The 13629-nt window shown below is 43.3% G+C and overlaps 1 protein-coding gene across 2 annotated transcripts in view; it reads left to right on the forward strand.

Moving 5' to 3' along the window:
* Nucleotides 1-461: 461 nt before the first annotated feature.
* Nucleotides 462-13629, forward strand: part of FBXL7 (F-box and leucine rich repeat protein 7) — a gene marked incomplete at both ends in the record, with an annotated part of 163915 nt that continues 150747 nt past the window's right edge. For both annotated transcript variants that reach the window (XM_079533979.1, XM_079533980.1), the window contains one exon: nt 462-498. In XM_079533979.1, coding sequence (XP_079390105.1) covers nt 462-498 — 37 coding nt within the window. The remainder of the gene's footprint in view (nt 499-13629) is intronic.

Raw genomic sequence — 13629 nt, forward strand, 5'->3', positions numbered from 1 at the left:
GTCTACTGAAGACCCACCAGAAAGCGAAACCGAATATCTGAGGCACCCAGACACCTCCCGCCCCCTGAACTGGGGCACCGCACGCCTGTCCCGGCGCTGGTCGCCCTCAAGCCGCGCGCTGCGTCTTTAAAGGCCGGGGCCGGGGCTGGGCTTTTCCCTCCTCCCTTCCCCCCCCAAGGCCCAGCGGTGTGGGGCGCCGGGAGGAGGCGCCTGCCGCTAACAAAAGTCGGCGATCGGCGGCTGTGCCCGGTTTCCCTGCCCGGCAACAAGTGGCTGGAGGGGGCTGCCCGAGCTGCGAGGAGGGAGGGAACGAAGGAGGGAAGAAGAAGAAGAAAAGCCAAGCCAAAGCCGAGCCCGCGCGCTGTGCGGCGGGTCCCGTGGATTACAACTGGGGCAGGGAAGGCGCCTTCGCCTCGAGATGGTGGGCGGCGGGGAGCGGCGGTGAGCATGAAGGCGGCAGGATGGGTGCCAGCAACGGCAAGCAGTACGGCAGCGAAGGTGAGCAAAGAGAGGGGGGATCTCGGCTTGGGGACAGCCGTAGCTCGGGGGCGGACACCCCTCCGTGTCGCCTATCGCCTGGCCCGTACCCCATCCCGCGGCGCAAGTCGCGATAGTGTGGGAGTTGTTGCAATTGAGTTGCGCTCGTGAGGCTTTGTGAGGCTTCCCGACTCAGGGTTCCCATATCGTGTGCTATGCTGTATGACTGCTTCCTGTCTGAACAGAAAAAAGGAGAGAAGAAAAATCCGCTCCGGGAAGCGGGTGGGGGAGAGTTAATGTTCTCCAGCTGTTATCCATAGGTCCCGCTCCTGCCATTTCGCTCCGCAGAAGTTGAGCGCGTCGGGTTGTCGGTCCCTGGGAGTTGGGATCAGAGCCTCTTCGGGTGCCTCCCAACGCGGAAATCCTGCCTTGTCCCCGGGATGGGAAGGGTTGGCGTTTTATCGCTCCTGATCGCCTGCACATGCCATTGTCGAGGGGTTTGGGCGTGATGCTGGGAGTAGCGCTGCGTCTGTTGGCCCGCAGGAATGTTTTGGGAGCGGGAGCTGGCTCGTTGTGAGAAGGAGGCAGCTGTGATGGCTGCCCGCGGGGACCACGGGGAGCAGTGGGATCAGCTTTTGGGATGGCAGCTGCTTGTGGCACTGACCATTACCTTGGTTGGAAATAACAGAGCGATGGAACGACAGCAACAAAGAACAAAACTGCAGCCAATAGTTTGGTCTTTCAGTTCAGGTCACTTGTGCCGTGCATTGCCGGTGTGCTCTAGGACTGGCTTTCCTGGGAGCTTTGCACAGCATCATGTGCTGTGAAATGCAGTGAGGCTCCTGATCTCTGCTTTATCTCTGGGTGATGGAGAGGAGAATAGATCTAGATTTGACAAAAGGAAGCCTTTGTGATTAGGTACTCTCTTTCCATCTGGGGCTTCCAATGCCATTGGCAACCAGACTACATTACTGCTGTAGAAAGGTGCTTTTAATGCCATGCAGTCGTGCTCCCAGTAGAGTGGAGGCACCATGCCTCTCTGAGGAAACCATGTCCCGTTATGCTGTGCCTTGAGAGCAACCTGTGTCTCTAGGTTGAAGTCAATAGAGAGGAACTTGTAATTGGGTGTGTAACTTTTAGTATTGTGTGCTTTTAGGCTAACATCGTACTGCAGCATGTGCAGTTCTAGGGATGGAGGGAGGCATCTCAGTTTAGCTAAACTTCTCTGGTGCTGTCATCTAGTTCACTGCTTGCTGATGTCTGAACTGGGATCTCAGGAAGAAAATTGATATGATTTTTAAAACTACACTTGCTTTACGCAGAGTTTTCTTACATCTTGTAAATCTGTAGAAAATCAGGGAATTGTCTGCTTAAAGTACTCATCTTTTCACCTTTGATATTACAACTTGTTTCAGAGTCCGAGTGAATAATTCCTCGCAGTGTATCTCTTTTCCCCAAACTTCATTCTGAAACAGGACAGTGCTAGTCTGAACCCATCTTAAATGTCAGTAGAAGTGCTTCTCAGAAAAGTGGGCAAGGTATGACCTCAACTCTTTTTCAAAGAGAGATTTAGCATACCAAATCTTGTTTACGGGAGTTTACCTAGCTTTAGAAGTAAATCACTGAATGCAGTTTCTTTTGCTAGTCATCACGTGGTCTTTCAAAGTGCTTCTTTCTGGGGATTGGCTTACGAGAGCTTGTTTCTCTAGAAAAATGCAGAGCTTGAGATTTCAGGCTTACCTCAGTGTGTGGTAGATCCTGAGTGATGTGTTAAAGCTCAGAGCTGGTCTATCTGAACCTGTTCCAGAGGTCAGGTCTGAGCAGCATGACAGAAGCTTCCAGGTTACTGGAGCAAGAAATCCATTTGAGCATGAAGCAGTTCTTCTGAGGCTTGCACTGATGTAGTGGAAACGTGGGGTTAGTTGCTTTCTCAAGAGTGCTTATTGTTGTCCTTTGCTTTCTTGCCCTAGGGGTAAATCCTTCACCTTTCTGTCACTGATTTAATTCTTTTCTTGATTTGTAAGGGGAGGCGTTCCTAGTTTATGTCTGAGAATGGAAGGAGCAGCCGGTTGTTGCTGAAGCATTGAAAGTCAGGGTTTTTTTGGTTTTTTTTTTTTTGTTCAAGGATCTCTGTTTAAAATACATTTCTGGGGAGAGCTGCAGCTGAATAAATAAGGCACGATTCCTGGCCTGGAGATGAGGAGGCTGGAGGGAAGCATATCCCCCTGTATGTGTTGCTGGGCTGATCAGACACCTAGCCCTGCTGTGTGCAGCCAGTGGTGAGGGAGGGAGAGATGGAACAGCAGCTAGGGCAAGGAGATGGATGTCCTGAGTCAGCAGCTTTGCTGACAAGCTGACTTGTTTTTTCTTCTTGGATCTGCACGTGTAACTTCGGAAGGCTTAAGTGGAAACTCTTTGGAAATAACTTTAACCCAGTTCTGGTTTTGAAAATCCTTCTCCAAACTTTTTTTGGCGAGCATGCTGTTCTCAAACCACTCAGGGGGTAATTCCCATGCAGCTCCATGTGTTGTACTGATGTGAATGTGGGAGTGGAAGCCTCGACACATCACCGAGGTGGCAGCCACAAAGCACAAGCAGCACAGTCAGTGGAGGTGGCTTCTGGTGCTTGTGTAGCATGGGCTGGTGTGTGCAGCTGCAGCTTTCCTGGAACTGCATTGTTAGCCAGCGTAAAGCACCATGGTTAAAGAGGACCATCTGTGTTCACAACAGAGTAGGTTGTTCTCTTAAATCCTTTCCTTCAGGAGGGGGATAATGTTCCCAGCCTACTTTGCAGACCCAGTATTTCATACTTGTATTCTCTGTGTTGGAGCTGCTACTGAACACTGCTTGTGAACTGTGCTGCTTTTGCTTGCAAACCAGATCTCTATTTATGTGGTGCTGGTGAAGGTTCAGACTCATGAGACATTGTGTGAAGAAATCTTTTTCTCCAAAAATTCCATTGCTAAGGATCTGTAGGCCTATTAGGATTTACTTCCCCATAACATGTTTGAAATTTGACTTTACGAGTGATGCTCATGTCAGGTCTGAACAGTCCTTTACCAAGAGAGTGGTGAGGTGCTGGAACGGGCTGCCCAGAGAGGTTGTGGATGCCCTGTCCCTGGAGGTGTTCAAAGCCAGGTTGGACTGGGGCCCTGGGCCTGGTCTAGTATTAAAAGGGGAGGTTGGTGGCCCTGCATGTGGCAGGGGGGTTGGAGATTCATGGTCTTCGAGGTCTCTTCCAACCCAAGCCATTCTGTGATTCTACGAACAGCAGTATGGCATGGTGGTCTTGCACTAGAGAAACTTTATTAGTGATGAGTAAGGTTTTTATTAAATAAGAGTTAACTCACAGCAGTTTATCTACTTTTATCATTAGTTTATATTGTTTTTTGGAAGCCCAAGTGCCTCACTGAATATTTTAATGAAGGTAAGGGAATGGAAGAAACGGTAAAAGTGTTTTATAGAGTTATTTAATGATGAAATCGTGACTCCTCTGCTGAAGTGTCCTCTCTGTACACTGTATCATCAGTAGCCAGGGAAGTTTTTGAGCCCAATGTTTGTTTATCCCCCCTGTGAAGCTTGTAGAATGAAGGACTTCATCAGGTTAGGTGCAAAGTGTCTCCCAGGCTGTGCAGTTTATTCCCGCTTTGTTTTCATGTCTGAGTTGAGTTTGTGATAATTTTTGTGTAAGTGTCCAGAACTTGGGCTCTGACAGTTGCTAACCATAAGTGACCATTGTAAATGCTGGCAAGGGTAGGCTTTTCTTGTGCAACCTACAACTGAGCAATGCAAAAGGATTTTGTTTGTGTGTTTATGCAGTTTGTCTCCAAATAGTAATTTTTCTCTAAACTGTGTGCTTGTATTATTTTTCATTGTTCAGCTCACACGGTCTGGGGGATGGGGGGTGGAGAGAGGGAAGGGTCAGGGTCTGAGTCTGGGTGCTGCGCTTTACTGGGCTGCTGCTTCCTGTTTCCTACTTGTGAAGCGCATCCATACACACTCAGAATTGCCTGTGTGCTTTCAAGTCGAAGTTGCTGCTCCAAAAATCTCCTCAGAGTGCTTAGCTTTCTGGCATTTTCCATCCTTTGGCTACTTCTGGATTCCTTACTTCTGCTAACAATTCCTAACTAGGAGTTGGTTTGCTTCTTTGTGGGTCTTGTTTGTGTTAGGAAAGTGACTGGCAGAAGGCAGCGGGTGACATCTGAAGGCTGAAGTACACAAGTGGTTTAGTTCTGCTGTTTGTTTTGTAGTCAGCCATGTTGGTATTCTTTAATAAATTAAGGCAACTTTAATTCAGGAGTAAAGGCCCTTCAGAATACAAAAATGAGTGGTGGATTGTCACTAGAAGTTCAGCTTTCTTAATACAGAGATGAAACAACCTTTTGTGGAAATACAGAAGTACAGCGTGTGACTGAATGGATGCGCTGTTTGTTGTTCCTCATTTAGGTTGAATCTTGCTGTATTACGTTGAGTATTGCTGTAGCTTACCTCAGGGAAAAGTTTAGTTTGGTCTGGTTATGTCCCTCACATCAGCTGCGTCAACAGCTTTGCTTTAGGAGTTTATTGAGATAAAACCCTTCCCTTGGTCAATACACAGACATTATTAATTCCTTGAAGAATGGCTGTGGGCTCTGCCAAATTCTCTGTAAGTAGCCATCTACAAAGGCAGACACCACAATAGCAGTCGTGTAAGGGTGCAGTGAATGGCAGCTTCCTTAGTGGTCTACAGCATATGTCATCAAGTTGATAGTATCTCCTCTGTTCTTGAGCTCCTCCACAAGAAATCTCAGAAAGCCATCCCTAATATGATGCTTATGTTAAAAGACTCAGGTAGGCTTGCAGTTACAGAGACTGAATTGTAGAAAGGTCTCGAATATGCGCTGTTTCAAATGCTGCCTCGAAGGAAGGTTTGAGGCAGTTGGGTTTGGCTGGGTATCGAAGACAAAGGCTTCAGCTTGGTGCTGGCAGCCAAACTCAACAACAGCCATTTCTTAGTGAAGTACATCTCATCATGCTGCATACTTTGTAACTTCTGCCTTAAATAAGTAAATGGTGGGATGGGAGGGAACTTGCTGGTTATTTTTTCTTTTTCCATATGCATTTCTTCTGCTCCACCAAACTGATGTCTGTTCTAAAAGTGTGTTTCCATACAACTTGGGGCTTAACACATTGGTTTCTATTTGAACTGGGTAATTATTGCAGCAATCAGCATGGCACTTTTTCCTTCCTGTGCTCAACAGGACTTTGCTGAAAATGCAACCCCAGCTTTTATATATCTGGCTCTCTTTTAATCAGAGCTTGTGCTCTGATTTTAGTGGATCTTTGCTCAGTGTCAAGGGCTTGTTTTAACTCATCTATGTGGAGAATTGATATGTGAACATGCTTACTGTAGCATTTGGAAACTAGTGGGATAGTGACCCTTGAACTCAGGAGTCATGTGGTTAGACTTGTTGCTATCGTATCCCTGCTCTAGTAGTGTTCATGTTAGTGAAGTACTTAACCTGGAGCTCTGTACTGTAAAGCATTAGGGGCATGATGGGGTAGTAAATCCTTTTGAAGAACCTTTGTGGAGTAAAGGGAGAAGCAGGAAGCTCTCTTTCTTGCTTGTGTCTTGAATCAGGAAATTCCTGTCTCCAATACATAAATTTGTCATATCAACATCTTAAATCACATGACTCTTTCTCAGAGATTTGTGTACAAATGTGTATAACAGCAGGAGAAATAGTAATATACTGAAGTATTCTGAAACACTCTACTAAATTGGAAGAAGGATTTTTAATAATCTTTCTTGAATCTATTTTAAAACTTATTTTTCTTAATTTCCTTTGTTTCTCTAAGCACACTAATGAAATTTGCAGGTAATGCTATGAAAACAGCAGTTAAAAGCTCAGATGTCTTGTTCTAAGAAACGAAAAAAATGGTGGGAGAAGCTGGAAATGTTGAAATAATATTGATGATAGTTCATCAGGAAGAGAACTCCTTTTGATCAAGAGTCAAACAGACTGGTATGGCAGTGAAAGGAGAATTTGGATAAGGTCTAGTCTATTGCAGCACACGGTAATCTTGTATGACTGCTTGTACTATGAAGAATCAGACCATCCATTTAAAGCTCTGGTACTCCTGTGTTACCAGAGAGCACCCAATCCTTTAGGTGTGTGTGACTGGATGAGATAGAGGGTTGTTTGTTTGTTTTTTTTTTTTTCCTTAAATCATGTTTTGAAAACAAAACAAAAAACCAAATGCATTAATTAGACTATGTATTTCAATGAAATCCCATCCTTCCGAAGCAGCAAAGCTGCTGTGGGAGTTTGTGAACAGTGTGTCTGCTTGAGAGTTACTTACAGTGCTCACGAGCTCGTATGAAATATGTTGTTGGTTTCTCAGTGCACGATGATGGTAGTACTTGCTCTAAGACAGTGGCTGCCAACACCAATTGGAGTATTGCACAGTGCTACCCTTCTACAGTACCTAGTCAGATACATTTCTATTCTCCATTTTCCATTTGCCTTCTGACAGTTTATAAGAAAATTTCTTGTGGCATCAGCGTAACTTTTTATTTGACTGAGATGATGGAAACAATAAGCTATTGCTGAAATATGTGGTGAAAGTTGTTGATGTTATACTACTACGACTCATGCTTTTAGAATTTTTGGAACCTTTGGATTTATTGAGAGGTATAAATAAAAGCCTCAGAGCAGTGGGATTTCAATTCCAGTTAGCAATGCTAGCATTAAGTTGAAACTAACAATATGCTTTTGTATGTCAAGAAGATCTAGTAGTTGACCTCCCTCCTTGAGTTCATGTTTGATTGTACTCTTTTGTAGCCAACAAGCTTGAGGGCCCTCATCTGTTTTTTAGCAGGGCTTGAGAACATAGGTGCTCTTGCTGCAGAGCATTTTGTTGAGGAGTTATTTTCTTATTCTGGAACGTTGGACTGCCAGTGGAGATCAGCACAGGCAGTAACGTTACACTGACATTTTCCAATCAACTCCTGGCTGTATCTTGATGTGTTTTAGAGTCTGAAGTACACCGATAACATCTCCGAAGATGTCCAACTCTAGCTCAAAGCAGAGCCAGCTAGAGCAGGCTGTTAAGTACCATATCCAGCCAGATTTTAAGCATATCCAAAGACAGAGCTGTTACAGCATCTGTGGGTGCGTGTTCTATTGCTCAGTCACCTTTATAGAAGAGAGAGGTGGGGGAAAAGTGTTTTCTTATACTAAGGTGGAAGGCTTATAGTTTGGTTTGTGTGCATTTCTTTTTGTCTGTTTGCTGGCTATCACTGAGAAGACTTTGATTCAGTCTTTGTTACTTGGGAAAGTCTCCTCCAATCTGTCCTGCTAAGAGGTCCAAGTGCTCTCTGCTTCTCCTCATATGCTGGATGTGCCAATCTCTTCATCTTTTTGGCTCCTTGCTGGACTTTCCCTAGTATGCCTGTATCTCTTCTGTACTGAGATCCTAACCTGGACCCAGTACTCCAGGTGTGGTTTTATTGATGCTAAGCAGAAGAGTAGGATCACCCCTCTCATCCTGCCGACAGTGCATTTTTCCACTCTGAAGACAGAGGTGATTTTTTGCTTCCATCCAGTCCTCAAGAACCACTCCCAATTGCCATGACCTTTCCAAGATAACTGAGTCACCTTACCATGGCCCTAGCCAGTTTCATCAGTGCTGAGATGCATCTGATCAGGCCTCATGGATTTACTTCTGATCCAGTTTAAGTGTTCCCCAGCTACATTCTGTTCTGCTGACTGCTTGCATGTACAGAAGGTACTACTGGATTTTTGTCAGCAGAGTTCAACTGCAGCAAGTTCTGGCAAGTGCTTAGGCTGTCTTTAAGTAGCTGATTATTTCTAGAAGTGTTTTGTAAACCTTTGTCTGCAGCTGGTTTAGAGATTATCAGCTTTTTATTTTATTTTATTTTCTTATTAAAACCTTACAGTGGTAAGGTAGAAGTCTTCCTTTCCACTGCTGAAAGAAACTCACTTTTCATATTGACAGTGCTCTCCTGCCCAGGGAGGTTGTGGATTCTTCTTCCCTGGAGATACTCAAGACCTACCCGGACACCTGCCTGTGCAACCTGCTGTAGGGTGCCTGCTTTGCAGGGGATTGGATTTGATGATCTCTGGAGGTGCCTTCCAGCCCCTACAATTCTGTGTTTCTGTGATCTTCCCAAGACTTCTACTGGTCAAATATGACTCTGTTGGTTTTTGTTGTGTCTGGACAGCATGAATGGTCTTTGTTTTTAGGGAAAACTTCCTACTAAGTTTTGCCTGTTCCGGAAGGGAGAGCTATGCCAGGAACACATTTTTTGCTATTCTAGAAAATGGAGATGGTTACCTTAATTAATAAGTTATTTTAGGATTAGTTATGGTAGGAAATAATTTCTGTAGTTATTAAGTTGATGTAGCCATGACTTCATCAGTTCCTGGTAGAAATAAAAGTGATTTTTACTAGAGATTTACTTCTTACTACATGTTCTAGAATTGAATAAAAATGAAAAGAACAACCTTAAAGCTCCCTTTCAAATTGTGTTGATAGATGTAGGTTAGTATTCAGACGTAGAAAAATTTCATCTAAAGTTGTTCAAAACACAGAGGAGCATCTTCTGGCTTTGGTATGGTATTCTACGTGACACTGATATGAAAACCAAAGTGTAAATTCCGGAGAGCTATCTTTAGGTTTAATTCACCTCTCAGGAACTTTTCTCTTACATAGGAGAGGAGGTGACTTTCCAGTAAGGTGGAAGGTTGCACATCCTATGCTGCGATCAAGTTTGTGAAAGTTTCTGGGATCAGAATTATACCCAGTGTCTGAATTAAAATGTTCAGACATGAAAAGTGTCACCCTTAAGTTTTTTTTTCCAAACCATTTTTCTTTGCATTTTTATGTATAGAGTCTACAGTCTGTTAGGAAGTTTTCATTGGCATTCCTTATGCATGGGTAGAATATTTTGCTTGTGTCTTTGTTTCTTTTGGGAAACTATTGCTATTTATTTCTTCGTGAGTGTACCTTTTGTCACAGTATTTGGTTGTCTTTGTGGGGGAACATAAATGCTTGTTGTGAGTATTTCGTCTCTTGCCAGGAACTGCTGGAACAAAGGTGAATGTGAAACTTCCTCTCTCTCAAACAATTACTAATCTTTCCCACTTTGGTTTTAAGTGGCTGCAAGCAAGAGTGTTTCTCATAACTGAGAAGTTATCCAACTGTGAATGGGCTCACAGCTTATCAAGAAGTAAGGCAGGAACTGGGAGTAAGCGGAAGGGTTAGTTTCTGCTCAGTTGTCCAGGAATTTATTGATTTGAAGCATTGTGTTTTAATTAAGGGCTTTGGCGGTGATGTCATTTGCTTCTCACCATAGGATGTCAAACTGTATTTCTGTCTCCAGCTGCTGAACTAAAATGACTGTCCAGCATCTTAAAATTGAATGTGTTTCTCTAGTTCTGGGTCAGCAAACGGGGTGCAATTAAAGCACACTGTTCCCTATGTGTTCTGAGCTTGGGAGGAAGTGTTGGAGGAGCAAGTTGGACAGAAGTGAGCATTGCAAAATTGCTCCTTTTTGGGTTTCCTGCTTTCATTTTGCCAGGCTTCATTTTCTATAGAGAATTCTGTGGATGCCTTTCTGTGGATAACATCTCTTGCTTTTCCCTCTCAATCACCCCGTCCTTCACTGAAGTGTAGGGTTTCTTAATTAAGTCCCTACATGAGCAGCAGCATTCCTGGAAAGTGAAGTTCAGCTTCCATAGGATTAGCTTCTAAACCAGAACAAGTCTGGTCAGACATAGGAGCCTTTAAAGCAGGAGTGCTGGCAGTTAGTGGCTGTGTGGTTTGTCTGTTTGTACCTTTCAAGCACTGATTAATCATATCCATGTTTTCCTCAGTTTTCTTCCTAAATCAGATATCAGCACTTGGCTGAAAGGAATGCGGTAGGTTGGACACAGAGACTGGTCGTCTTGTGAATCATACTATTAATTGGTGTGTTGCTGAGGATTGCCATCCATGGTTTTGAGTGACTGTGGGAGGAAATGTAAGACAAATTGTGAAGGATTCTGAAAATTTAGGAGATGTTTTGGAGCCAAGACCAGGTTATTAACTGTGCTCTTGAAGAGAAGAAAAATCCTTAAGCATTCTTGCTTTAACCCTGCAATTGCAGGCTTATGACTAGCAAGTGGAGTGTAGATAGAATCTCTTAGGAGAATGAGTTCTACTGGTTCTAAGTCTCCCTTTAATATTAGTTGAAGAAATCCTCTATTTACCAAGGTCTTGAAGTGGTGCTACTTCTCCCTTGAAGAACCCCTAAGTCTGCTGGCTCATTCCCTAGAACAACATTTTGGAAAAGATGGCTGAAGTTCTTTGTAGAATCATCACAGAATGGCCTGGGTTGAAAAGGACCACAGTGATCATCCAGTTTAACCTCCCTGCTATGTGCAGGGTTGCCAACCTCATCTAGTGGTTGCCCAGAGCCACATCCAGCCTGGCCTTGACTGCCTCCAGTGATGGGGCATCCACAACCTTCTTGGGCAGCCTGTTCCAGTGCATTACCACCTGCTGTGTGAAAATCTTCCTCCTAATATCTAACCTAAACCTCCCTGTCTCAGTTTAAAACCATTCCCCCTTGTCCTATCGCTATCCACCCTCTTAAATAGCCATTTCCCCTCTTGTTTTTATGCTCTCTTCAAATACTGAAGGCCACAATGAGGTCTCCCCAGAGCCTTCTCTTCTTCTGGGCTAAGCAAGCCCAGTTCCCTCAACCTTTCTTCACAGGTGAGGTGCTCAAGCCCTCTAATTATTTTAGTGGCATCTCAGTGTGCCAGATTATTTCAGTAGGTAGTGTTTTCCACTAGAGTTCAAAAGCAAGTTCAAAGAATTATTGGGGTTATTACCGATTCCTAATCTGTTTTAAGTGTACTCTACAGAAGCTGTGAGGTAATAGAGGAATTGATTCTCTTTGACCCCTTCATACTCAGCATGTCTGAACTCCCTTGAAGCCCTCTGCAGTTTCTTTTTCTCTATCTTGAGTGAGATCTACTTTTCTACAGAATGAAGAGGCTTCTTAATAATGCTTGCATGTGCTATACATCACCTGGTTGGGTTTTGATCTCTGAGTTTCTGTAGAGCAATGGAAAATAATTTTGCTAAAAGCAAAAAGAGGTGTTATCTCTTTACCACCCTCATTGGTTCCGGTGCATGCGGCCAATAAATATTGTTGGTACTTCAGTAGAGTTGTAGGAGAACTGGGGAGTAATCCTTAGTTGTCAATGGCTATATGTCAGAACTAGAAGTAACAGAAGTGTTCCACCTTCTCTCTTCCTCTTCACAAGCAGTAAATACTCTTACATTCTGTTGAAGGTGAGCTTAGAAGCTCTTTCTCAACATTTACTATGTTGTAACAACATAACACTGGTGCACTTGAGGATTTTTCAGATGACTTCATGTTGTCTTGACAACAGGAGGTTTTGAGGAGGAAGTTCAGTATAATCTCAAGCAAAGCCATGAGTTGTGGGAAGGGATATGTATATATGGAAAGGTAAGTTTTTTTTTTTCTAGACTGTCTCTGTTGGATACCTGCCGAAATCTTAAATCAACTAAAGCACTACTTGTATGAGTGCCTCACAGTCAGTAGGTCAGACTGCTTCACTGGATAATTATCTAATGAACTGACTGCTTTTAGCTATGAATGTGCCTGAAATAGAAGGCTTGTTTCTTGTAATGCTGTATTTGAATAATAGAACTGTATTGTCAATTTTCACTATTAAAATGTAGTAATATTCTGATAGGGCCAGTCAGACATAGAGTTGCCTCCTGAAGTGGGGGGTCAGGAAAAGCCCAACAAAAGTGATATGAGAACGGAATGTGTTAAGGAGGCTGAAATCCAGATTTGCAATACTTCTCTTGAGAATATATAACTCACATCAGTTACACAGGAAGGTCATTAAATTTTGGCTATCTTCTGAAATGCATCAGCTGAGTCTTGTTAAATCTAGTTGCCAGCAGACCAGAAATCAACTAATTGCATTTTTCATAAACAGTTTACCATAATGTTTTCATAGCTGCAACAGAGAAGGAAAGGAAAATATATACCCTGTGTTTTCTGTCATAGGTCATGTTTTAACTTGAAGATATGGCCTTCATGTAGGTATTCTTCTCTTCACCAGTGGGTTTTTTGTTAGTTTTTCTTAAAAACAAGAAGTTTATTTCATGCTGCATGCTACAGGTATTAAAAACTTTTAAGAACATCTTCATTAAAGGTAGAATGTGACTAATATTTTAATGCCTAGATAATGCTAACATTCATGTTCTGTGTTAATATATATTAATGCAGTGCACTGAATAGACCCAATGAAGCATGACAGCCCTAGTCTATTTATGCAGGGCTATCCTTTTTGAGGAGTTAGGGGTTAAAATGAATTCACCGATGTAATGTGCTCCTTGTTTGCTGTGCTGTGGTGGAGATGATGACACTAGATGTAATAAGCTGAGTGTTCCCCTGGGACTTCCCAGTGGGGTATTCTGCAGTAATGGAGACAAGGAAGCTGCATCTGGGCAGTGGTGGATTAACTCCTAGAATGTGGAGCAATACAATCAGCTTTCGTAAATATGAATATGTTGCTTACCTCCAGTTGCTGAAGGAGTAACTTTCATCTTTCCTTTTCCCAGAATGTAGAGTTAGAGTGGCTTAGTATTATTTTTCCTTTGGTTGTAGTCCAAGAGACCTCGAGAATCTGGCTCGTAAGGCAGTCAGTCCTGAAGTGTTTTTATCTAAGTTGGAAAGAGTTTGATCAGTTTGAGAGGTAAGCAATTTTTTTTGTTTTTTTTTTCTATTAGCTTGCCACTTACGTGAAGATTTGCTTTGAAGTAAAATGGGTTTATCATTTGATAGCATGGTTAATCTGATTCTTTTGAGAAATCTGACAACAATTCTTTGTAGTTCAGTGACTGCCTGTGAGGTGAATAAAGCCTTGGCTGTGGTCTTGCATGGTGATGGTTGGCATTACTGAGACTGCTGCAGCTCAGGCAGTGCTAGTGGAGTTCAGACAGCACAGTGATGTTTAATATCCTGAGGTAGTACCCCTTAGTTACACTTCCTAACTGCTCAGAGTAAATTGCAGAGAGGCTAAGATGCTGTTCTATGCTTATAGCACAGTTGTGTCT

Source organism: Tetrao urogallus (genome assembly GCF_951394365.1).
Source record: "Tetrao urogallus genome assembly, chromosome: 3".
Taxonomy (NCBI): domain Eukaryota; kingdom Metazoa; phylum Chordata; class Aves; order Galliformes; family Phasianidae; genus Tetrao; species Tetrao urogallus.